This window comes from Berghia stephanieae, chromosome 2 (genome assembly GCF_034508935.2).
Source record: "Berghia stephanieae isolate SIO BIC M18660-M18661 chromosome 2, UCSD_Bste_1.3, whole genome shotgun sequence".
In the NCBI taxonomy this organism is placed as follows: Eukaryota; Metazoa; Mollusca; class Gastropoda; order Nudibranchia; family Aeolidiidae; genus Berghia; species Berghia stephanieae.
This window is the reverse complement of record NC_088361.1, coordinates 27,529,503-27,557,002: the sequence shown is the minus strand read 5'-3', so window position 1 is coordinate 27,557,002 and position 27,500 is coordinate 27,529,503. Positions and strand designations below refer to the sequence as shown.

Here is a 27,500-nt window from a genome sequence, read left to right as displayed (position 1 = left end):
ACATAGTGTTAGCCAAACAAAGCTTACTTTCTCCCTTTTACAATTGACAGTGAATTTTTGAAGCATGAGCTGTTTTGTTGGTCGAAGTGGTATAAATTTAAAAACCAGCAGTAGATTATATTTCCCATAATTTGCAAGGAAATTAACAACATTCCCTCCTTGGTTTGTTTGCAGCGATCTATCTCCATGTCAAGTTTTGATGACGATGAGTTAGTCGAATCATCCCCACCTTTACTTCCATCTCTGGATGAAGTTTGGAATTCCATGGTATGATCATCACTTTTATCTTCCATTTAATTTATAGTGATATGATTATCATAAATTGATTTTTTTAAATTTCTATATAGTGGAAGGAATGTTTTTGCCTTGTTAAATTTATCATTATTTTTCATATGATTTTTGAAAATATTTTGTTCAACAAATGCATTTATTATCGGCACAATTTGCTCATGGAGATTTTGATAAATAAAGTGAAACAATTTAAGAACATTAACAATCAATTTACTTTTTTTTACTTAAAATTGCATAGTAATAATAATAATAATAATAATAATAATAAATGGCATTTATATAGCGCTTTACCCCGTTGTCACAGGCTCTAAGCGCTTTACAGTGATATAAAACAAAACATATTACAGTGAGACAAGTGTGAAGGAAACGTGATACGAATTCAATTTAACAACAACAAAATATGAAAATAATATTGCAACATTATGACGTAAAAAGATAAAACTTTAAGCGAGATTTGAACGTTGTCAACGAATCCGAGCATCTCACGTGTGATGGGAGAGAGTTCCAAAAATGGGGGGCCGAAAATTGAAAAGACTGTTCACCTATTTTACGCAATGGCTTAGGTTTGACAAGGATTGATTGGTCATTGCTTGACCTCAAGTTTCTATTGGGGACATATATGTTTAGAAGGTCTTTAATATAGGAGGGACTGTTCGTGCTCAGGGATTTGTAGACAACAGTACAAATCTTATAGGCAACTCTTTTTTCCACAGGAAGCCAATGTAACTCACGGAGAAGAAGAGTTGCTGACGGGTATTTTTTGTTATTGCGTACAATGAGCCGCCTGGCTGCGTTATTTTGAGCAACCTGAAGTTTGCTAATTTTGTAAAGCCTTTGCATAGAAATTTAAGTGAAACTTGATTGTGTTGACAATATCACCCCTTTATTTTATTTTAAGATAGAAAAGATTATTTCGTGGGCTAACTGGTTCTATTTCCACAGTTCTTCAAATTGAGAAAAATAGATTTAAAGTTTATTTTTTGTTAGTAAATGTATTTAAGCATCAGCCACTTTTTTTTACATAAGATTTTAGCCAATTCTTGATCTGAACAGATTTTTTTGGTCAAATGTAACCCTTTAAAATCTGATTGTAATGCATGTAACAAAAAAGTGGAGATGGTTCATCCTCAGATCACAATTTTGTTAATGGGCACTCGGAAGTTGAAGTGCTTATGAAAAATAATTATTGTTAAGTGTTGCAAATTTGAATTGTTGCTGTGAAAAATGACAAAGGGTATTTTAATATATCTAGATTTTTTTTATTTTCTGCGAATTATAGGAATCTTCAGATTTCAAAGCCCCTAAAGGAAAACCCCCCAAACGTACACGATCAGTGACAGAGGATAGACTTTTCAGTGAAGACACCTGTTCTCCCATTAAATATTCCCCTGTAAAATCTTCCCTGCCCCGCCCCTCTTTTGCCCTATCACTGTTTTCTGAGGTAGGTACATTGTTTTTCAAATATTATTCATACCACTTTATGCTTACATGTTAAATTTCATTTTTTTATTGCACTCAAGAACACATTTCTAAATGAATCACAAATAAATGCTAGGAATTTTGCGTATAATGTTTTATATTTGATATTGCAAGTTGTATAATTTTTTTCTTCTTTTTTAAAATGAAATTGGTAAGTTCTGCAATTATGAGATATTTTGATAAAAAAGAGCCACATCGGCTTATGGTTTTCATGTTCAAAATGCTCTCATGAGGATATAATCGAATACATAAGTGTGGTGTCCAAACAAAATGTGCCACATTGTAAAGATGCAAATATACAGAGCAATCAGTGTAACATGCAACTCTTTGATAAGAGGCAAAGTTACACATATTTTAGTACACCATAGTTTAGGAAGGTAAAAGATTTTAAAGTCTTTTCTTTTTACTTGAAAACAGTTGAAGTGACATTCAACAGCTTTTGTCAGACCATCACACATGATTTCCCTAATTTATAAAAGGTCCCTTTTACATTTGCCACCTTTCCTCATTTCCTCCTGTATTGTATTGCTACAGGCCATTACAAGCAAAATGTTTATCTTCTAATTTCTTCTCAATGACGCAATATTAATGATTTCAATCTCTGCATTGCCAGGGGACTTCTTCACAAGAGGCATCTACTAAAAAAGAGAATACAGATAGCAACAAAGTCAAATCGAGTGTTGATGATGGATTTCAAGAGCTTTTTGATATTGAGGATGTTAGTATTTTGCTTATAATTGCTTATTAAAATTGTTAATTGTTGGTGCTCTTTTAAGTCCAACAAATAACCAGTTTAAATCATGTAGTTGTTGTAAATTTGAAATATTCAAAATCATATTTGTTTATACATAGTTTTGAAATAAAATAAGTGCTGATTGAAAGGTGAAGAAGTCATGTAAATGGTAGTTTTTAATAGCTCAACTGTTTGCAATTTCTTGGCAGAGATATTTTTGGGTCTTGTCTCTCTGACAGTCCAAGATTGCAATTATAATTCGATCATTTTGACCAGTAGAGGGATATACTAAGGTCCATTATTTTTTTTATTTTTTTCTACAGCTCAAGGATGAAGCAGATGATCAAGTTTCCAGTCTGATGAGCGCTCCACTGCTACATGATCTGTGTGGTGACAAAGGAGAAGATGCAGGACTCACCTTCCTTGCCAGACGAACCAACTATGGCTGTAAACGTGTCAAATTCTGCAATGATGATGGAAAAGATTCTACACCCACTGTAAGTCTTTGTCTGTCCATGTTTATGCCTCTTTCTCTCTCTCTCTCTCTCTCTCTCTCTCTCTCTCTCTCTCTCTCTCTCTCTCTCTCTCTCTCTCTCTCTCTCTCTTTTCTCTCTCTCTCTCTCTCTCTCTTCTCTCTCTCTCTCTCTTCTCTCTCTCTCTCTCTCTCTCTCTCTCTCTCTCTCTCTCTCTCTCTCTCTCTCAAGATTAATTTAAGAAAATGGTTTTGAAAGTTTTTTTTTTAAATCTTATTTTTTCCAAATGAGAATTACATTAATAATTTTATCTTCAAAACTTCTTGATTCTCTTTTATACCTCTACCATGTTTCAGAGTCGATCTGCCATGCCTCGCCGCATCTTTCAAAGGTCTCAGTCCCTTGATATCCGTCCTAGATTGTCGTCCAAACGCTGTGAACCTCCAGAGGATATTTGTGATCTGATGACAAGCAGTAAAAGGTTGAAAGGGGAAGACGATAATGCCACTGTTGCTTTCAGTCCAGCCAATTCCAATAACTCTATTTCCAGCAATGATAAAACTGAACCTGTCCACTCTAGGATAACAGTATGTCTATTTTTCCCAGCTAAGATTTGTACCTCCATGTTTTATATATGAATATGAAGAAGGTAAATGAGAGATGGGAGGTTTGATGTTAGAGAGGGTAGGAGAGACAACCTTTGCCTTTAATGGATAACTGATTGAAAAAATAAAGGAAGGCAAAAGACAGATTTTAGATTTTGTTTTTAGGCTAAATCAGGCACAGGGGCTCGGGGAAATTTTGGCAGTGAGTGGAATGACGTATGATAGATAGTAAGCAGGCATGTCGACTTGGAATTAGTAATGCAATACATTAGACAGGGAGATTAATGGTTGACAACATAGTGAAAAAAAAAGCAAATCATAGATGAAGGTGCTGAAATATGTCTAAAATTAAGAATGAAGGGAAAGAAGGCTAAAAAATTCTACTTAAAAGACATGGATTTTTGTAGCATATTTTTTTTAACACCAGAAAAAGAAATTTTAGATAAGTCTTAAAGAATTTATCCAAATAAAACAAGAAAAAAAACCTTTGCCTTTTAAATGTCCTTGATAGTTTGAAAAGATTTTAAGTCATGGTATTTAGATAGTGTGAAGTTCCTAAAAAGAAAAATATATAATATTTTGTATTTCCAGATACCATGTGTCCGGAGACTCCACAGATGTCATTCAGAGACAGAAGCAACCATCAAATCAGCTGTGTCCAGAATGGCCATGGAACCAAATCTTATTGGGGATTGTTCCAAGGTTTGAATATTTCATAAAAGATTCATTATCAAACACTTTGTTTAGTTGAAAACTTGGGAAATAACTTTTGTGGGTTTTTTATTTATTTTAAAAAAAATTATTTATTTATTTATTTTTGGTTAAATGTTTGCTGTTTTCCCGGGAAAGGACAAGTTGTTAAAATGGTCAGATAAAAGTTTTTCACAATTTCTGAATTGTTGTCCTATACTGATTGTTTTTGTTTGGTTTTTTTCACAAAGTCCTCCTATTTTTATTTATTTATTTATTTTTTTTTGATTTACAGCCTTATTGCCTTCCCATAATTCAAGGAAAGCATCAAGATCTCAAAAGCATATCAGGAGAAACAGTAAGTAGAGTTTTTTTACCACTTTGTACATATTTAATTTCTGTCAAATAAATTACAGTTATAAACTGAATTAATTTTTTTTTTCTTTTTATACAATCAGTTGAATGTATGGTTCCTTTTTTTTGTTTGTTGGAGAGATGATTTTTTTTCCCCCTTTTAAATCATCTCTTGGTTCCATACTATTTTCGATTTTAGTTTTGAAACTTTGTAAACATTTGAGTGTATCCTTCATAACGGGATCCTTTGCTTGTGCCTGGATGGGATTTTTATGTAATGTCAAAATGGGCCCATTGATAGGCTCATGGAATCTTCTGTTCCCTTTTTGAACCAGTCCCTTTGTCTTACTTTACTGATGGTGCTTTAACTTTAGATCTAGAACCTTTTCTCATCATCTTCCTTTTTTCTGTCGCTGAAATAATATTAAAAGTGTCACAAGCGCCATAAAACCCCTAAACAAACAACAATATATTTGGAATGAGTAATAATAGTTAACTGTCCTCCATTGTTGTAGAAAATTTATAAGAGGTCTAAATTTTCCCTGTATTATGTCACCAACCTGGGAGTCCTGATAGCTTAGTTGGTAGATCACTCGCTTCACATTAAGGGGACTGAGACCGACCCAGGTGAAGTCAGGATTATTTTTTTTCTGAATCCCTGTCCACCCAGTAGTGATTGGGTAGCGGGGTCTGTTAGATTTGATGGAAAGTCAAATGTATAGTTAGTTTTGGGAGATGATATTTTTTTCCTTGTAAATCATCTCTCTGTTATGCACTGTATTATGTTTTCTTTATATTATATATGATTTCTAAAACATTTGAGTGTGTTCCTCTTAGTGGGGACCTGTGCTTGTGTTGGATGAGAATTTTAGTGATCTCAAACTAAGTACTTTGATAGTGTGCTCTTGGAATCTACACATGTTTTCTTGAGCCAATTCCCCGTTGTCTTACCTTTTCTTGGGTGTTATAATTGTAATTCTAGAACTTTTTACCATCCCATTTTATTCATTTTTACTGGCACTGATATGACCTTAATGTGTTGCAAGTGCCGTAAAACCCTTAAAAAATTAAAAACAAAAAGCTCTTGAGCTTGTCCCCTTTGGTTCATTTTTCTTTTGCTGCTGTTAGCTTTAATTTTTGGATTATCCCATTTTCATTCTTATGTATTGTGCTGAAAATGACCTACAAGTGTTGCTAGTGCAGTAAAACTCTTAAAAACCAACAGCAAATAAGTGATTATTCCTGGAAAGAAGAGTAAAAATCTTGCATTTTGGTTCGATACAGATCTTTTTCTTCAGATTCTGATTTTTTGGACAAAACATACAGATTGTTTTTGTGTGTGTTGCTTGTAGCAAATCTGCTGAAAATTGGTATCAATTTATTGGATTTAATCTGAATCTTTAATTTGTTTCTCTCCAGCTTTGTCGAGTCCTTGCCCATGAGTATGAAGATGTGATAGAAGATTATCACATCATAGACTGTCGATATCCATATGAGTTTGAAGGTGGTCATATAAAGGTAAGTTATCCTTTCTGTTCAATTGTTTTTGTTCATTCAAAGCCTAATTTTACTTACACCTTGCTCCATTGTCCTTATGTTTTGAACAGAGTTTTGATTCTCCATCTATTTTTAAATTAGATTTTATTTCAAAATCCGTTTTTTTTGGGGGGTGTTTTTTGTTTGTTTTATTTCTGTGTTTTTGTTTGTATTTATTATTGTTGTTCTTTTGAATAAGAAAAAACAAATTATTAAATTTATTTATTCACTTACGTTTTTGTATTAGATGAAAAAATAGCTCTCCATATTCTCAACTATACCTGGCAATAATTAGGTTAGGTGGCATTTTCTAAAGCATCCTATTCAAAGAAAAGCATCCTCATGCAAAGCTATAGTGGTTGGGATAAATTCCAAAACTGAAGAACCACTTTTGATCTCGTCCATTTGTTTGGTTAGTCTTCCTGGAATTTTAATCACCAGAGATGAAGTCAGCCCGATATGTACATATATGCAGGTCTGACATCCAAACTTACTTATGGGCTTAGTTTAACATTGTTGTAATGGACAATATTTTGCGTCATTTTTTAAAGATTTCCATAACGACATAAGCAGTTAGGTTATCAGACCTGTAAATAAGTGCATGTCGAGTTGGCCCCATTGATTCACTCCTTGGAAATTGTTGACATGCTTCTCTTTCTCTGTTACAATTTTTAGAAATGTTTTGGAATTCCTCATGAATGAAGTTGTCTTTTACAGAATGCTGTGAATGTTTACACTAAGGATGGAATATTAGAAAAGTTCCTGACACGTCCCTTGGCTGCGAAAGATCCAAACAAGAGAATCATCCTGATCTTTCATTGTGAATTCTCATCAGAGAGAGGGCCTGGATTGTAAGTAATTCTCTGCCTGAGTAGGTCCTCATTATGATATTCATGACAGTGATGCTGATGATGATGATGATAATGATAACGATACTACTACTTAGACTACTACTACTACTATTACTACTACTACTACTACTACTACTACTACTACTACTACTACTACTACTACTACTACTACTACTACTACTACTGCTACTACTACTACTTTTATTAATAATAATGATATAGTCGACGTTCTTATTATCATCATCACCTTCATCATTGATATTATTATTATTATTATTATTATTATTATTATTATTATTATTATTATTATTATTATTGGTGTTATTATTATTTTCATTGTATATTATTGTTATGACAGTTCACACAGCTTAATTGCACATCGATTAATCGCACACTCTGCTTATATGCTCACCTTCCTGAAAAACAGATTTTTTTTCTATATAACCGCTCCGCTTAATCGCTACACTTTAATTCCATCCTGATTGAAGAAAAATACCTTTAAAATACACAAAAAGTATTGAAAATGTGTTTATCATTGAACCATTTTCACCCGTAACACACGTGAAAAGCTTTCCTGTCATTGCAATTCCACTGTCTCTCTGACCCCAACTAGGTCAGACCTGCAATGCTTATGGACATCAAAGGACCTGATGTGAGGGGCTAATTGACTCAGCACTCGCTATCTGCATCACTAGGTGTGGAACATGATTGCAGTCCACTCAATTCCAAGTGTTTGTTACATTGTCTGATCACTCGATTGCAATTCTCTACCTGTACATTGTTTTCCTCTATTTGGCCGTGAACAATAAGAAAGGATTCCAAAAATGACTCGCGTCAATCTTTTGACTGATCCATGCGGTCCCAGTCCACATTTATACACGCGAATGTGAGTCTTTTGAATAGATTACCCATATGTTCTTTTAATGAACAAAGCCGGCCAATTGATTTAAAGAAATCAAAATTTAAACAGTTAGCCTTATTTGGTCATTGCCTTATTTGAAGAAAAAAAAACCCCAAAGAGGCTGCACCATTTATAAAAGATTGTGTTATCACAATTTACCATCATTACAGCAATGGCTTCCCTAAAGCGCAGGGATCTCAGTCTTCAACATAAACTTCAATTAATTGCGATGAAGAATCAATTCCAAAGCAAACGCAATGCAAGCTAGCTACGAGATAAGCTGTATTAAGAACCCGAGTCTCTCGTTTGCTAAAAAAGGATGATGTTGCAATCAAAGCGAGTAACGGATCAAAACGTGAAAAAGTAACGAAAAAGAAAAGAAAAAAAGAACATGATGATCCCAAGCGTGCAGAAAACTCAGAGGGGGAGGTCTATATGAATAGCACATGAAAGCTAGAGCTTAAATGCTTTTTTTTAGCTTCTCCGCTTAATCGCACACTCCACTTAATCGGCACACTAACTAACCCACACTCCCAAGGGTGTGCGATAAAGAGGAGTCGACTGTATTATTATTATTATTATTATTATTATTATTATTATTATTATTATTATTATTATTATTATTATTATTATTATTATTATTATTATTATTATCATCATCATCATCATCATCACCATCATCTTATTCTATGACGATGATAACAATGACAGTTATATTGGCAGTCATAATTGTGATAAAAATTAAAATAAAAAAGAGAAGAAAAAATGTTTTTCATTAAAGAAAGATTAAAAAGAATGAAAAGGAAAAAGATGAGTAATATATATGATGATATATGATGAAGACATGCTCAGTTTTCCATCATAATTATTTTGTTTTCAGGTCCCGGTTTCTGCGTCGTCATGACCGTGAGTCCAACAAAGAATGTTACCCATTTTTACATTACCCTGAGTTGTATCTCCTGGAAGGTGGCTACAAGAATTTCTTTGAGAACTACGATGTGAGTTTTGATTTAGAGAATGATTAATAAGTTATTTGAAATGTATAATTAGATGGTCTCAGATTAAGGGGGGTGTGTGTATAATTTTGTAAACTTTAGTTCTTCCTTTTTTTTAAATTTATTTTTTTCTAAATAATCATATTCCTATTATTAAATTTTTTTATTTTTTTATCTTGCTTTCCAAAAATTTGAACAGTATTTGTGTGAACCCAGGCAGTACCGTACAATGTTGGACAAGAATCATTCTGATGATCTCCGCAAGTTCCGGGCTAAATCCAAGTCATGGGCAGGTGAAAAGCCTCATGGGAAACCAGGATTTAGAAGTCTCAAATTTTAATTTTAGATAAATACCTTATCCATATATTTCTACACTTTCTCAATTGCTTTCCTTTTGTCTTTATTGACAAAAAAAAAATCAAGCAAAACTAGCGGTCCAACTTTTGTCTTTGATAGCTATGGACAGGTACTTGGACTAACAATTGAAATCTTCATTCAGTATATGGTGGAGAGTCATAGAAAATAACATTCATTAAGATTACGAAACACTGGAGCTGAGAGGATTTGGGCGAAATTTGTGGGACATTTTGAAATATGGAACTCATTTTTTCACAATGGATAATGGCGTTTCTGGGAAGATTGTGGGCATATAGATTTTATTTGCTTTGCTTTTTTTCAGGAACTGTGATAGACTGATAGATGTGAAAAATAGAAAATAAGTTTTTATTGTATTATTTATCTGCCTCCAGGAGATGGGATAAAGATGCGTTTTATTATAAATATATTGAAAGATTTTTTTTAAAAATCTATTTTCTAAAAAGAGGAAAATTTTATCTCTTATCATTATTTTTCCAGACGTTGAGGCTGGAGAACTGAAGAGTTTTATCGAGAAAGTAGGATACATGTTATGTATGAGTTGAGTGTTAAGAGTTGTGGAGCTACAGGTTTTGTACCTACCTTTTACTTTGTAAGTAGATGTATGTGATGAAAGATGAATGTACGACTTGCTACGTTTTACTGTAGCTATTTACTTTAGAGACATTTACACAAATGATATGAAACATTGATGTCCTTGTCACAATTACAGACTATTATATCTATGTGCCATTTTTTAATTCCTAGTGTGAAGGTTAAGTTTTAGATGAGGTATGCAAAGATATGTTTGATTAAAAAATACAAGAGTCTTTTATTTTCTCTCTATACTGCATTTATATTGAAGTCGACTTGACAATGAAGGCTACAAAGGATTTATGAATGAAAGTTTTATTTATTGGTATGCGAGTTGGCATGAGTGAATATAGTAAAAATGTTGTAATATATACCCAATGGTTAATTTCTCCCTTTCTGTATTTATGTATGCATGCACCTATCTATTCTATTTTTATCTATAATAAGACTCCTTTGCTCAACAATGCAACCTAATTTACCCGTTTTACCAATTATTATTTGTCTAATTTTTAGATGAATTATTTTTATTGTATAGGAAATGTAAATTTATATTTTACCAGATTAAAAGAGAAAGAGAATTAATTTGATTTATGGAGAGTCTATTATAATATATTTATTTGTTTCATTCTCTTCTAAGATTATTGTAAATAGTTTACCCGTTCTGCCATTATTTATTTCCTTTATTCTATTGTTGTTCTCCTTGTACACTTTGTTTGGTATTTATTCTATTTGTGTCAGCATTTTTATATTTTGATTTAATTTATTTCAAGTGTTGGTGTTAAGTTATGATTGATGATTTCTCTCTCCTTAGAAAGTCATGTTGTGGACCTTTATGTTTATTTTACATATATTTCCTCTTATTAATTTCAATATTTTATAAGAGTCCGGTTCTAAATATTTATTTACTGCAAGTTATATACTTCAGGTTGGCATGACCAAGAGACGAGGGGCGCTAAGTCAAGTCATATACTTCAAATTTGCTTTTAAAAAGCTGGTTCAATGTCATATTATATGTATTGCCTGGTTAAGGTTATGAATTTGAGACACACAGTGTTGGTCTTTTTAAATGATTGTATTTAGGTGGGGTTCCTGACCTCCCATAGAGGGAGGCACTTACTGTGTTATCTATTCTCCTATATCTGTTTTCCAACATGCTTTCTGTCTTTGTCTTGGGATGAGATTCCTTGGTTTTATCCTGGCCCTGGACGGATACCGTAGCTGGGAGGGAAACAGTCAAATTCATAGAGTTTTGGGAGAAATATATCTTTTGTCTTGTAAATCATCTTTTTTATCTGTTATATACTGTATTATGTTTTGTTTACAAAAATATGATTTCTTGACATTCGAGTGTATCCCTCTTAGTCTTAGTGGGGACCTGTGCTAGTGTTTGGATGAGACTTTTAGGTGATCTCAAACTAAGTACTTTGATAGTGTGCTTTTTGAATCTACATCTTTGTCTTACCTTTTCTTGGGTGCTTTAATTGTTATTTTAGAACTTTTAACTATCCCATGTTCTTCCCTTTTACTGGCACTGATATGACCTTCATGTGTTGCAAGCGCCATAGAACCCTTAAAAACAAAACAACAAACATATCTGATTGTAAACATATTAAACACTAAAACTTACTACCCTTATTTTGAGACCAACAAATATACCTTTCTTTGGTTGTTACCAAGTCTAACTCGTAAATGTCATTCTCTGTTTGAATTCAAGAATATTGAAAATAAGATTAAAATGTAAGGCAAATCAAGTATGCAGATGAAATGTGCCAATTATATTCACAAGTGGCTTTTGAGGTAGATGGACTGGATAGGGTCTTCTGACCTCCCATGATGGACAAAGAAGTCACTTGCTGTGTCCTCTTTCCCCCATATATTATGTTTCTCTTTCCATGATACTCCCCGTTTTTGTTCTGTTATGCATTATTTTTGTTTTGAGTTTGAAATATACTGTACTTTATGAACATTTGAATATATCCTTCATAGCGAGATCCTTTGCTTGTGCCTTGATGCGACTTGTATGTAATTTTCAAAATGGTGCATCAGTCTTCAGTCTCCTATTTGAAACAGTCCCCATTGTGTTCCTTTTCTTTGGTGATTCAGACCCACAATTTTTCCTCTATATCATACTCTTTTTTACTGACGCTGTCAAAAGCACAGTAAAACATCTAAAAACAAAGTAACAATTCTCTACTTATCCTTTTGCAGTTTTCTTTTCTTTTTTTTTATTGGTTAGTTTTATTTTGTTTTATTTTTGTTTTTGTCTTATTTTTTTTTCCAGGATTTTTTACCCCATGTTGATGTGTTTATCAAACAATTTGTTGATTAATGAATTCATTCATTCATTTATTTATTTATCTATTTATTTCTTATATATACTGTGCAACCCCTGGATAACGACATCCTTCGGGACTGGAAACATGTCATTATTCAGAGTTGTTATTCTGAGGTTTTCAAAATTGCAGAAAAAGGTGTGGTGTTAACCATGATGATAATGATGCAATGCATGGATCATTGGTAATTAGGCGGGCCCAACTATGTCAGAATGTGTATTTTTCCCCTTGTCAAAAGTTTACCAGGTAGCTTTCACTCTCTGATGTGAATTGTCATTGTTTTGATCGTTAACAGTGCTCAAATGCCATTTTCCCTCTGTCGTTTATCCAAGCTTGAAACCAACATTTATTTAAGTGGCATTTATTGATACAATAGAACACATCTTCATTCTTGATTCCCTCTTGATTCGTCATTGAGGTTGTCAGCGATTGGTTATAGCAATGGTACTGACATTAGAGATTAATGTCCCTTTCAGGGGTTGTCGTTATTCAGGGGTGTTGTTATCCAAAGGTTGCACTGTATATATATTTTTTCACAAAGAACATTTTATACCTTTTGTTTGTCACTTTTAAAGTTAAAATTTTGGATGCAGGTACTGAATTGGTGCATTATATTATATATATATAAAAAAGTGCATCATGCAAACCCAGGCATACAGAAAAGGATTAGATCAAAGTAATTGTCTAATTTTGAATTGTTTTTCTTCTGTAGTTTTCTGTCTATTGTTATGCCTGGCATTGTATCATGCAAACATTTCAACTGGTCTTTTTTTCGCAGTTTGAGAGGAGATGACAGATTTAATAACTTTTTTTTTTTACCTTTGAAGTTCTTAGACAGATTTTTTTTCCCTCCTCACCTGTTTGTTTTGACCCCTGTTAAACAACGTTTGGTTTTCTCTCTTTTACAAATTTTATAAATGTGACTTTTACCCCATTATGTTCCGCTCATACCTTAGGCTTTCTTAGGGAGTTGTGCGGCTATATTGTCTTGTGGTATGATACTCACTTTCAGATTGGAAAGTCCTGGGTTTCGAGCCTCGCTCAGCACGTAGTTTGAGTCCTTGGAAAAGGCTCTTTACTCACATTTTTTCACCATACTCGTGTGTAAAATGAGTACGTGGCTATTAACAGCATTATCTCTGCCAGAAAAGATTGTAATACATCGTCTAATAGGGTCTAATAGGTATGTCTCGTCCTACATGTTAAGCATTGCTGTTGGCTGGGGATCCCTTGTAAAGTGCTTTGAGCATGTTTAGTGGATATTGCGCTATATACTTGCTCTAGTTGTTTTGTTTGTTTATGGTATGATTATTTGCTAAATATTGAATTGCTTTGTTTTAGTCTGAGTTCAAATACTTGAGACTTTAGAACTTCCAGACCTAACGTAATATTTGGAGTATCTCTTTTTCTAGATAACTTTTGTTGAATGATTGGATAAACGGTATTCAGAGTGATTGTTTTTCTTTAGATAAGGATATTATTTATTTATTGAGCGCTTTTGATGAAGCATGGAAGCGCATAACATAGGGAGAAATTATACTAGAAACCTGCAAACTAAAACATATTAATTCATATCTGTTTACAAGAAAATATTGTTTGTGAATTAGCTGGCTTTGTCAGTTCTTTTGTGAATGTGATTGTATATTTGTATTGTCATGATTTCTGTATGGAAAGTAAAGAAAAACAGTAACATGCAACAATTATAATGGTCTTATTTGTCTTATTTAATTCGCTGGGTGCGGTTCCTGACATTAAAGATCTGCGGGTGGTTGGATGGGAGCATCACCCTTGAATCATATACCTATGATGTTCGCATGGGTGTACGATCCGATAGTGATGTCGTTTCTTCTTCTCTTTACTAGCCTATCCTGCTTCTTTGGTTTGTGATTGTATTTTTGACAGGGGATATTTTTTTTCTGTAAATCTTCTGCCTGTTTGTTCTTGGTTATTTATAATTTAGCTTATGATATCTTTAGGTTATGATTTTGATTTACATTTGTACTATTTTTGTTAGATTGCTTGTTTTTTTGTTTCAGCGGTCTCTCATATAACCTCAATTGTGTTGGAAGAGACCTAAAGCAACAAACAAACAGTAAAGATCTGAACAAGTGTGTATGAAAGGTGCCAGGTACCTGGGTGGGGATCCTGACCTACCATAGCGGGCAGGGAGGTACATACTGTGTCTTCTATTCCCTTATATCTGTTTTCCAACATGCTTTCTGTCTTTGTCTTGGAATGAGATTACTTGGTTTTTTTCCTGGCCCTGGTCAGAGTCCGGGCTGGGAGGGAAACAATCAAATGCATAGTTATTGTTTTGGGAGGTGATATTTTTTTCCTTGTAAATCATCTCTCTGTTATGCATTGTATTATGTTTAATTTACATATTATATTATGTATATAATTTGTAGGCATTTGAGTGTGTACCTCTTAGTTCGGGCCTGTGCTTGTGTCTGGATGAGACTTTTAGGTGATCTCAAACTAAGTACTTTGACGGTGTGGTCTTGGAATCTACATCTGTTCCCTATTTGAACCAATTCCCCTTTGTCTCACCTTTTCTTTTGTGCTTTAATTGTAATTCTAGAACTTTTTACTATCCCATTTTCTTCCTTTTTACTGTTGCTGATATAACCTGAATGTGTTGCAAGCGCCGTAAAACCCTTAAAAGATAAAAAACATAAAAACACGTGCCAGGTACGCGTTTTACGCTGTGAACCCTTGCTGGCATTTGCATCGAACAACACATACATTGAACATGAGAGGACGAGGACGAAGACATTTGACATTTCTTAATTTGATAGTTCCTGACATTCCATTGAGGGAAGGGAGGCACTTACTACGTCTTCTATACCCATATATCTGTTTTTCAACATGCTCTCTGTCTTTGTCTTGGAATGAGATTACTTGGTTTTGTCCTGGCCAAATACCTTAGCTGGGAAGGAAACAGCCAAATGTATAGTAAGAGCTTTGGAAGATGATATTTTTTGTTTTGTAAATCATCTCTCTGTTATGCACTGTATTATATTTGTTTTACGTTTATTATGATTTGTAAACATTTGAGTGATTGAGTGTGTTCCTCTTCGTGGGGACCTGTGCTTTTGTCAGGATGAGACATTTAGGTGATCTCAAATCTTTGCCCTCCCCAACACACGGGGAAGGTTCCTTAACATTGTATGTTCCATTCATTGTCCAATTTCCAAATAGTCTCGTTAAAGAATAGTGGGCTGGGGGGTACATACTGCGTCTTCTATCCCCTTATATCTGTTTTCCAACATGCTTTCTGTCTTTGTCTTGGAACGAGATTACTTGGTTTTGTCCTGGCCCTGGCCGGAGTCCTAGCTGGGAGGGAAACAGTCAAATGCATAGTTATTGTTTTGGGAGATGATATTTTTTTCCCTTGTAAATCATCTCTCTGTTATGTAGTATTATATTTATTATTTTGAATGTATAATGTAAGCATTTGAGTGTATTCCTCTTTGTTGGATTTTGTGCTTGTGTCCGGATGAGACTTATAGGTGATCTCAAACTAAGTAGGTACATTGGTGGTGTGTTCTTGGAATTCTAGAACTTTTTACTATCCCATTTTCTTCCTTTTAACTGGCGCTGATATAACCTTAATGTGTTGCAAGCGCCGTAAAACCCCTAAAAACAAAACAACAATGTCAAAGAATAACACAATTTGTTTTTTTGATGGGTCCAGATTCCTCCTCACTCAGGGCAGGTGAGCCAAGTGTCCTGGGTCGGTAATGTAAAGGGTGTTTTTTTATATTTTTTATTATTACCCAATAAAGAATTGAAATAGCAGTTAAGGACTAAAAACTATAGAAACGTCTAATTCTTTTTGGTAGTTTTCCATCACTTTTCCAAGTTTTGTGTGGTAAAAATTTCAGGAAGATATAGCATTAGCCATTTTTTTGTAAAAAAAAAAAACAAAAGGGAGAAATTTGAATTTAGCCATTTTTACGTGAAAATTGGAAGAAAAAGAATGTGTTTGATTCAGTTTTGCACATGGTTTATTGAACGCACAAGACGGGGCTTCACACCGTTTAAAGCTAAACCTCTACTTAGGATCCTCCATTCTTTCTCCAAGTATCTACCCGCTTCCTCAACTCTCTCCACATGTTTTGTAGCATTTGAGGGGCAACTGTCGCCACAGCTTCCCTTATCTTGCAATCTCTTATATGGGTGGCATAATTCTCTTGTCTTTAAGCCGGGCCGCGAGTTTTTTTTTTTTTTTTGCACCAGGTTGGGAACAGGCAGGTTTAAAAATGGGTCAGGGAGGTTCCTCCATGTCTACCGTCTCACGCTGATTCGTGGAGAAAAATAATCACGTGACAGTACTATTTTTACGTGTCGTTTTGACACGCAAGCGGTTTATATGAACCGTAGGGAAACTCACCTGATCAAGTTGTTGGGAACACTGACTCCACGCGGACTCAACACTAGGATTGACCACCACTAACCTCCACTTGCAACAACTGCCACTACAGCTACTGCTGCTGCTGCTGCTACTACTACTACTACTACTACTACTACTACTACTACTACTACTACTACTACTACTACTACTACTACTAATACTAAAACTACTACTACTACTACTACTTCTACTACTACTACTACTACTACTAATACTGCTACTACTACTGTTACTACTACTACTACTACTACTACTACTACTACTACTACTACTACTACTACTACTACTACTACTACTATCACTACTACTACTACTAGTACTACTACTACTACTACTACTACTACTACTACTACTATTACTATTACTATTACTACTACTACTACTACTACTACTACTACTACTACTACTACTACTACTACTACTACAACGCACCGTTTTTATGCACCTCCGTTGGCGGTGATGGTTAATTAATGAAAATGTTACTGCATACGACCATGAGGTTTAAATAATTTTAGATTGTAGTTTAGCACGCTGCTTAGTGATTACCGGTGTACGTTTATACAATGATAATAAATTAAAGAATATTCACAATAATTTAAAAAATCAAAGGTAAAAAGAGACATGGCACACACATACTGATCTTAAATAAATAAAGAATTTTAGAAAATTATTTTTTTTTAACACGATAAAAAGTTTTTGAAAAAAAAAAAAAGATGTCTTTCTCAATAAAGTAAACTTTAAAAAAAAATATATGTTTACTGGGAATCGAACCCAGTACTTTCAAGGTTAAAAAGTCTGAAAGCTTGTCCACTGCGCTACGGAGCCACCTAACTGTCCATCACATTTAATAAGGTCTTTCTAAGACATTATTTTACCTTCAATGCAACTTCTATTTTCTGGTTCTATATTTCGATTTTTTAGTTTATTGTTATTTTTGTATAAATTTATTAACAAAAACATCCTACATATGTCACAATATAACTTTTGCCATGTCCGAATACAGAAACACAATATCGCTGATGAAATTGGGTGGAATGCGCATCGTGACGGAGGTGCATAAAAGATACACCGTCAACGGAGGTGCATAAAAACACTACGTTTAAAAAAAAAATGTTGTATTTTTGCAGCAGTTATAAATTTACCAATCACAGTTGTGCAATAATTTATCACCTAAATATAGTAATAGACCTACAGAGATGGACCCTACATACAATGCACTTGATTTGTGTAACGTACTTTTTCTACATCTATCCACACTAGCTACCACTGTAGACACAACTCAAGACAACAATAGTGTGGTCTAATTTCTATTGCTAACTTATATTTCAAACTTCAACTACAGTATTATAGTATTATATCAAACATTTTTTAAAAGTATGTTATCTTCTTCTCATTATTCTTCTTCTTAACCCTATCCCTACAAGGTGGGTCATTTTTGACCTGGGAGGGTCTTTAAAAATAATTTAAAAAATAACTTTTTGATGGATTGGCTTGAAATTTTAGATAAGCTTCGTTCGTCTAATTTTACATATGTGTGTAAATTTTCAGACACCTGGAGTGAACAGTTTTTATTTAGTGAGGGGTCAAACATGACTACCCCTCGTCCTACAAAGTGGGTCATTTTTGACCCACTAATAAAATCAATGAAAAAACTATATTTTCTCCCATTACGGGCATATAAGTGGGTTCATTAGCGATCAAATAATAACAATAACAGAAATGTGCATGGAGCCACTTTACTTTTCTGTTATCTAGAGTTATCCTCCCCTTGATATATTTGGTAGTTACCTCCCTTTTCACGTTATTTCCTCTTCCGCTTTTACATTGTTTTGATCCTCGTGCAACGAACATGGAAAGGAATATTTTTGAAACTTTAGAGATAGCTGATTTTACTGAAGAGAATGAGGACGATACAGTTCAAGAAATGGATGATTATGAAAGCGATGGAGAAGATTTTCCAGATGCCTTATTGGATGACAATGATAACTTACCAAATGAAAGTGACTTGAAATCTGATGAAGAATTTGTGCTTACAGAAATGGGCCCTGTCATCTACAAGTATCCTGACGAAGTTCAAACTGAAGGTATGTCTGCTTTTATTTACTTTTGGAATAGTTTAATCTCTATTATATTCTAAACCACAATGAGTCCTTTCTAACAACTATGATAAGATAATAATATTTCACAAGCTGTATTGTTTAGTTATTCAAATTGAGAAATCAATAAATATTGAATTCCATATCCTTTCCCAGATACCTGTATATTGGACAATTTTTTTACGGACATGGAACTATGCAATGGTCTTGATGACAGTTGTGGGGACGGTTCGAAGAAATAAAAGGTTTGTTCCTGAAGCCTTCAAAGACCCAAAGCGAACAAAGAAAGGACAGCCTGAATTTATATTTGAAAAAGGGAAAACACTTGTAAGTTATAAATCCGGATGTAAAAAAAATGTGATTGTTTTGTCTTCAATGCACAACGATGGAAAGCTAGTTACATTCCCGAATGGAAAAGAAATACCTGAAATAATCGAATTCTACAATTCAACGAAAGGAGGAGTTGACTGTATGGACTTCATGGCTCATTCAATGACAACCAAAAGACAGACAAAGAGGTGGCCCATGGTTATTTTTTTCAACATTTTGGACATCGCTAGCATCACTGCATTAGCTGTGTACAAAATTAAATTTCCAGAAAGTAAACTTTCCCAAGCTGACAATCGACATTTTTTTCAGATAGATATTGCTTTGGAACTAGCTCGTCCTCTCATGGAAAGAAGATTGACTATGAACATTCCTAAGGAATTGAAGAGTAAAATAGTTACTCAACTAGGCAATGATGATGAATATGAGCCAATTCCAACTGCAACAATAGGGTGTGGCCTGAAAAGGAGACGGTGTGGAAAGTGTCCACCAAAAAAAGACGTGAAAACTTCAACAGCCTGTAATAAATGCTCTGTGCCAGTTTGCAAACGACATTCAGTGAAAACCATTTTATGTACAGCTTGTTCCAATTGAAAGCCACATACTGTTTCCATTTGATCTACCTTTGATCCAAGTTAATCTGAGTTAATAAATTTTCTAGTTTTTCTTATATTTTTTGTGAAGGCTTATTCCTATAATCTAAAATACAGTGGAAACGATTATAACAGGGATGGTGGAGGTGGAGAAAAATCCCTGCGATATCCGATTCCCGGTTATATCCTATAAAATATTACATAGATAAAGAAAACAAAACCAAAAATGTGGGTTTAGAGTATCCCTGTTATAGCCGGATCCCTGCTATATCCAGGCCTGTTATAAATGGTTTCCACTGTAAACATTTACCACTGCTCGGTAGTAGCAGTCTCGCCTAACTCTCGGCATTATGGGATTAGTACTATTACTAAGACGGTTGGCTCGGTATCAGTATACTGTGATCGAATGAGGCATGTGTTGTGCTATACCATGTCTCTGTGTGGCAGCAAAAAAATGAATGTGAAATATAACACTCGCTGATATGACTTACCATGTGTTAAAAGCGACGTAAAACCCCACAAACAAACAATAGTATCCTATCAAATGCTTTATTCATATTATATATATATATATATATATATATATATATATATATATATATATATATATATATATATATATATATATATATATATATATATATATATAATATATATTATATACAGTATACATATATATACTAATAATTAGGGCTCATGGAACAACTTAAACCGCATATTTATATGAGATTCGAACCCCTATCATATCAGTATAAAAGATGCGCACATCTTTTTATCTATTGGAAGTGGCAGCATTGTACACAATATAAGCATAAAAGATGTATTTCTGTTATTTTATATCCCGGGTCAAAAATGACCCACCTTGTAGGAAGAGGGGGGTAAAGAGTTTTTTTTTCTCTTTGAGAGGTCTGGTTCAAAAAAGACCCACGTTGTAGGCGAATACAGGTAAAAAGCCTTGTAGGGATAGGGTTAACAATCAAAAATACGGTAGGCATACATCGTGTAGTGTGTAGTGTAGGCTAGCCAACTGCACACCCCTTTGAACCTTGAACAACGCGCGCGCTGACCTATGGCCTTGTCCGACCTCTGTCACGGACTTCCCATTGTGGCGATGCTAAAAATAGTGCAGGCTGGTTGGCGAAGAGGGTTATTCTCAGATGACGTCACAAAATAGCCCAACCTGGTGCAAAAAAAAAAAACAAACTCGCAGCCGGGCCCTCCACAGACTCGTTCGGCACATGAGACAAACGAGCACCATCCTAAGAATTTAGAGAAACCCCATCCATAGGCAACATGGTACAGCCGTGGTAACGAAAACTAGCTTGTTCGTTTTGTAGCCTTGTGGGTAGGTCTTGGTTGACCAAAGGCTAAGGGAGCAGATCCTAACAGAAAAGCAGGACGAAGACGGAGCTGCTTGGCCAAAAGGCTCAATCAAATAGCCCGGATAGGCGTTACTGCCGAACCCGCAAACATTAAAGCGTTCCAAAATCATGAACAAACTTTCTGGCACTAGTTGGGGAGCATGCTCAAATGCACAAATGGAAAAGCTCAATAAAGTTCAAAATCAAAACCTTTGAAGCATCACAGGTGGAATCAAATCCACACCTATTATTGCATCAATGGAAACCCTGTGCGACCTAGAATCTCTTACAGAAAAAAAAAGAATCATAAAATACTTAAACAATTTAGAAAAATGAAAGCCTACGCTTAACAACCAATCCACAAACACATCAAGTCTAAATATAGAAAAATATTGAGAAGAATGAGCTTCATAGAAACAGCAAGGTCAACGACATGAATGACACAAATAGAAGAAATTGAGCCCTCATTTTGTCCACCCTGGGAAAGACATAAAATGCCAGGTTTGAAAGTAAGGAATCAAACCATAAACCATACTTGGAAACTGTAATACGACATATTGAGGACTATAACACAAAAGAAGACAACCAGAATATACACGGACGGGTCAGCAGCAGAAGCAACCAGAATTGGCACTGGAATATTCATTGAATGGCCAGATGGTAAAACAAGAACTTTCTTAAGCAACTGGCACACGTTGCACAAATTATAAAGCAGAGGCAATTGTAATTAATTAGTAAAGGTGCCAACCTTTTGAGGAATTCAAACAGTCAAACAGCGCAATCAACGCCAAGGTGGTCTTCCTGACCGATGCTAAGCAAGTCCTGAAAACATCGGAGAATCCTAATAACACAAGAGTTGAATCATATAGAGATTGCGCTAGTCCAACTGACCCAAAGAACAAAGAAAGTAACGCTAGTAGGTCCTAGTAATTTTGGTATCATAGGAAATGAAATCTCTGACACCCTGTCTAAACTGGGAGCAAACCAGCATCAAGAAGAAGACAAATATGAAATTGGTGAGATCAAATTCCTTATACAGACCAAACCAAAACCTCGTGGAACAAGAAGCATCCAGAATACACTGTATATGAAAAATTTCCCCATAAAACATCTCAAAAGACAAGATTAAGTTGCCATTTTCAGACTTCGTTGCGGACACGTGTTCAACGCATTTAAGATTGGAGAAATTGACATTTGTGATTATGAAGAGGGGAGGCAGGATGCCACACATGTTTTGCAGGACTGTACAAAGTACAAAATGCAACCATTCACCCATAGAAGACCTCTGAAAGCGAAGCTCTATGGGTCACGGCAGGAGCTTGGGAAGACGCGCAGCATTCCTGCATCTTGTTGACCTTCAGCCATAAAGACATCATGAGGGGAAAGAAGATACCAAAAACAGAAAGTGTATTTTGATGAGTCCCACAGTTTTTACCTTATTTCAGTCAGTGACAATGTAAGCAGAAAAACTTTTGTGTCCATTATATTATATTTTCTAATTAATTTTTTTTTTACATTTTATTAGTTAATTATTATTATTATTTATTTATTTTTTGTTCTTCGGAGTGAACCTTTTGACTTCGATTTGACTTACGTAAAATAGGTGAACAGTCTTTTCAATTTTCGGCCCCCCATTTTTGGAACTCTCTCCCGTCACACGTGAGATGCTCGGATTCGTTGACAATGCTCAAATCTCGCTTAAAGTTTTATCTTTTTACGTCATAATGTTGCAATATTATTTTCATATTTTGTTGTTGTTAAATTGAATTCGTATCACGTTTCCTTCACACTTGTCTCACTGTAATATGTTTTGTTTTATATCACTGTAAAGCGCTTAGAGCCTGTGACAACGTGGTATAGCGCTATATAAATGCCATTTATTATTATTATTATCCTGGTACTCAGCTTTCCTCATTAGTGTTGGGCTTTCCATCCTTGTCCGTTCCTTTACATTATTCTCTCTTTTTTTTTTTATAGTTTGTTTAATTAATCCTGTTTTCTAATCAAGAAAATATAATCATTCACGTCAATACAACATTTAAACTGAACTTAAGTGTCATATTTTTTCACTATAATTTCAGTCTTTCGGATCGGTTGGGGGTCACCGTATTCTGTCGACATAACACCGTTTTGAGACGATAGGCTATACATAATAATATGCTGTTATAATAGTTATACAATATAAAAATTATGCAAGCCGGGAATATGAAATCGCGTTTGTTCTCTAAATATTAATTAACATATCCTCGCATGAATGATTTTGAGGCCTGTCACCTTTGCCTCCTGGGAAAGTCCCAGAAAATTGAGTGGACCTACCCTGAGTAAACATAACGTGACCTGCCGTCCATGGCTGTAATATATATTTTTGGACATTTTATAGTTAGCTTTAGTTTTCTTGTGAGGAAGTTTCCAACTGGACGCATCAACTATGATTTGTAAAATGTGAGACACTTTTCTTTTCAGAATTTGTTACTCTTTATTTCAAAAACTTAAGCGCTCATCACATTTCGCCCGTTGTTACTGTTAATGACATTGTATATCACGAGTATATAACACAGTGCCAGACAAAGAAAAAAGAAAAAAAAAACCAGTAAAAATAAAACAGTAAAAAATCAACCCATGTAAGAGTAAGAGTAATTTTTTTCTTGATGCTTCTTCCCTGTATTTTACTGTATGCTTTGTCTGGCACTGAACCAAGAACATTTCATAATTTTATGCAGCGTACCTTTTGAAAACACGTTTATTTCGAGGGTTTTTCCCCCTCATTTTGGGTAGGAAGCTGTTGCTTCATGCGTTAATTGACTAATGTGACTCTCAAAACTTATCAAAACCTATTAAAACCGAGAATTTCTTCGAAGACTTTTGACAGGTTGGGAGTCACTGTATATTGTCGATGTATGAAGTGAAAATTATGAGGTTTTTTTTTTTGTTAGTTTTTGTTTGTTTTGTTTGGTTTTTTTCTTTTTTTTTTGGGGGGGGGGGGGTTGCGTTTTTTTTTTTTTGTTTTTTTTTGTTTTGTTTTTTTTTGAGTGCCAAAATGAAAAAAAAAGTGTAATGTTGCTGTGCGAAGATGGTAGTTGCCTCATTATAATCAAGAGTTAAAAGGAAATATATGCACTTTTCCACAAAGGTAAACATGTAAATTTTCTTTCTTACACTTTTCTAAAATGACAGTTTGACATTGTTGATTAGAAATATGGAGACTGGACCTATATTGTCATACCTGCGTTGTTTTATACAATACAACATTATCAATAAATCCTTGCAGATACTGTCTATATAATCCGGTCTTTTATGACCATCATCTTGGCAAAAACTCTCAAACCTGGGACCTCGCGAGGTCCCAGGTTTGAGAGTTTTTGTAAAGACGAGGGTAATTTAAATTGATCGATATTTGAAGGACGATATTTCTGGCTAAACTTTTAAATACGTGTCTTTCCCGGGTACGCCAGTAACTGGTTCAGATAAATATGCAGAATATTAATATTGACTGCTAGTAGAAAAAGGGGAATAGATCGGCGGCTTGTATTGATGCTATGCATTTAGTTAACTCACAACATCTTCCCGCCATATGAAATGTACAAACACACACATTATGTTTAAAGTCAACGTTTATAGTTTGATTGATATATTTTAGTGAGAACTAATCATCCTACTCGCGGTCTAAAAACAAAGACAAAGAACCGAGTGACGTCAACTTAATTTGTTCTATTGTATGACATGGGCGTTTGGTTCTATTCAAACCGCTTGAGAAATGAATTGTTTAGAGAATTGAGTGTTCAAGGTAAAGGTGAATATTAAACGTGTAAAGGTACACGATATTAAAAAAATGTCATAACGCTATTTCAATGTCTTTCAGTTTAAATATTATTGACACAGCTCATTCAAATTAGCATGAATGGACAATGTGAGGAACCAAGGAGATATTAGAAGTTATAGAATATCACTATTATTAGCAATGAGAATGTTTCATCATTTAATCCTTTACATTCGCGTGGAACATAGAGCCTGAACCGTATATCTCCACCGTATTATGTTTTTTGTCTTCTTCTTCATCTCTCCCCAAGACATTCCAGCCAACTTCACCTCTTCCTCACAAGATCGTCTCCATGTCTTCTTTGTCCTCCCAACCTTCCTTTCCCCTGAGGGTTTATGAAATACTATAACATTTCATAAAGCTTATTTTGTTGGTTTGTTTATTTATTTTGTTGTTGTTTGTTTTTGTTTTTTGTTGTTCTTTTTTTTTTTGGGGGGGGGGGGGGGGGGGGGGGGGGGGGAGGAATTAAGCGGTCACAGCAGAATACTGCCGTATTATCATTATTATTATTATTATTATTATTATTATTATTATTATTATTATTATTATTATTATTATTATTATTGTTATTATTATTATTATTATTATTATTATATTATTATTATTATTATTATTATTATTATTATTATTATTATTATTATTATTATTATTATTACTATCATCATTATTATTATTATTATTATTATTATTATTATTATTATTATTATTATTATTATTATTATTACTTACTTACTTACTTACTTACTTACTTACTTACATACTTACTCTCCTCCTCCTCCTCCTCCTCCTCCTCCTCCTCCTCCTCCTCCTCCTCCTCCCCCTCCTCCTCCTCCTTCTTCTTCTTCTTCCTATTATTATTATTATTATTATTATTATTATTATTATTATTATTATTATTATTATTATTATTATTATTATTATTACATGTATTATTATTATTATTATTATTATTATTATTATTATTATTATTATTATTATTATTATTATTATTATTATTATCATTATTTAAACAGAAACTCTTTAATTAAAATTAAATTGTGACTCCCGCAGGGGTGTCCTGGGTTAACGCATCATAGAATTATCATTCGTCTCAACTCAAGTGTAAAAGAGTACCTGGTTATGACATTTTTACATTGTTAGAGTACTCGCATTAGATTATAGTTATTAAAAAAACAACAATTATACACACGAACTTAAAAGACCTCACTTTCTCTCCTTCTATTTCGGAATAGCAACAGTGCGACAAAATCACTTGGTTGACGGCAGTGTGATCAATCTCTTACTATTTGTCTCAGCAAATTTAGATTATCCTATTTAAAAAAAAAATGTTTTCCTTTAGTGGTCTGCAAAATGGGCTTGAAAGGTTGTTGAGCTCCCTCTGACGATTTTGTTTCATGCAATCACATTACACAAAAAGACTTGTGTCGCACTTTTGCCATTCCGAAATAGGGAATGAGATTAGCGGAAGAGTAGCGTCCCTTGATTGGACGTCACCCATAGTCTGTGACGTCACCGGCGGAAAAGTTATTAGAGAGAGAACGTCATGTTGGTTGTGCGCTTGCGTCTCTCATCCTATGTTGGTTGTGCGCTTGCGTCTCTCGTCCTCGCTTCGAGGACATTATGTCCCAGTTTCTATTACGTGCTACCCTTTGGATAGGACGCTAGTATATCGCAAAGTACATTCCGCCAAATCTATCAGACCCAGCTACCCAATCACTGCTTGACAGAGGGGTATGAAATACAAATCTCGATCTTTGTTCCTTTGTGTGTGAAGCAAGTGCTCTATTAACTGAGCTATCTGGACCGCCATACATCTATTATACAAACACAAAAAGGAAACCAAACTATCAGGTTACAGAGTTATTCAATGGACACATTTTGCTTTATTAATCTATTATTTTTGAAAAAGTGTTTATCAGTTATCAGTGTGACTGTGACGGAGGTCCCGAAAACATAGATGATAGAGCACTTGCTTCACACTTAAAAGTTACTGGTATCGATCCTAGACGCAGTTGAGATTTTGTCTGACGCCCCTCACGTCTCTCCATGCACCTAACAGCGATTGAGTATCTGGGTCTGTTAGATTTGGCGGAATGTACTTTGTGGAAGATTAGCGTTCAATATAAATGACAGAAATAAATTGCTGTTGCCCATTTAACGTTGAAGAAATCTGGACGAACTCTGATTCCACGGGCTTTATGGCTCCGAAGGATTTTCTTTCTTTCTTTTCTTTCAAAAAAAAAAAAAAGTATATTATTCGCACCTCACGAACATCGATTTTAAGACAAAGGGTACTGCGACCCGTATAACAACATCAATGTTATTGTTATGAAATAAATCACGAGCAAGTATAGTAATCATATTGGGGCCTTCATACTTCCTAGTATGCATTTTTTTTAAAAGGGGGAGTGGAAAGGGGAAGGGGGGGGGGGGGGGGGGGGGGGGCTTCGAAGCATTCAAGACTTTCAAGTTTGCCTTTGTCAAACATGCCCTACCAAACAATGACAATGCACTTAAAATAGAAATTTGGCCAGAAATCCTTACTTCAAACATCGATGAATTAGATTGAGCCCCAACTTGTCATAAATTCTTAATCTTCAGACTTCAAAGAAGACTTTTTGAAAATTTGAGAGCTATTTTAACTCGTTGTTATTTGAATTAAAAAAAATCTGGCTAAAATATTACATTAAAAAAAGAATG

At 34.4% G+C, this 27,500-nt stretch overlaps 1 protein-coding gene across 1 annotated transcript in view; it reads left to right on the top strand.

Annotated features, from left to right (window-relative positions):
* The window catches only part of LOC144964618 (uncharacterized), a 32,956-nt gene extending 19,064 nt beyond the window's left edge, over positions 1-13,892 (top strand). Inside the window, exons 8-18 of the mRNA XM_078899100.1 lie at positions 175-267; positions 1,571-1,732; positions 2,384-2,488; positions 2,827-3,000; positions 3,333-3,563; positions 4,173-4,283; positions 4,567-4,629; positions 6,045-6,143; positions 6,879-7,012; positions 8,794-8,911; positions 9,108-13,892. Of these exons, the coding sequence (XP_078755226.1) occupies positions 175-267; positions 1,571-1,732; positions 2,384-2,488; positions 2,827-3,000; positions 3,333-3,563; positions 4,173-4,283; positions 4,567-4,629; positions 6,045-6,143; positions 6,879-7,012; positions 8,794-8,911; positions 9,108-9,248 (1,431 nt within the window). The 3' untranslated portion in view covers positions 9,249-13,892. The remainder of the gene's footprint in view (positions 1-174; positions 268-1,570; positions 1,733-2,383; positions 2,489-2,826; positions 3,001-3,332; positions 3,564-4,172; positions 4,284-4,566; positions 4,630-6,044; positions 6,144-6,878; positions 7,013-8,793; positions 8,912-9,107) is intronic.
* The last annotated feature ends 13,608 nt before the right edge of the window (positions 13,893-27,500 follow it).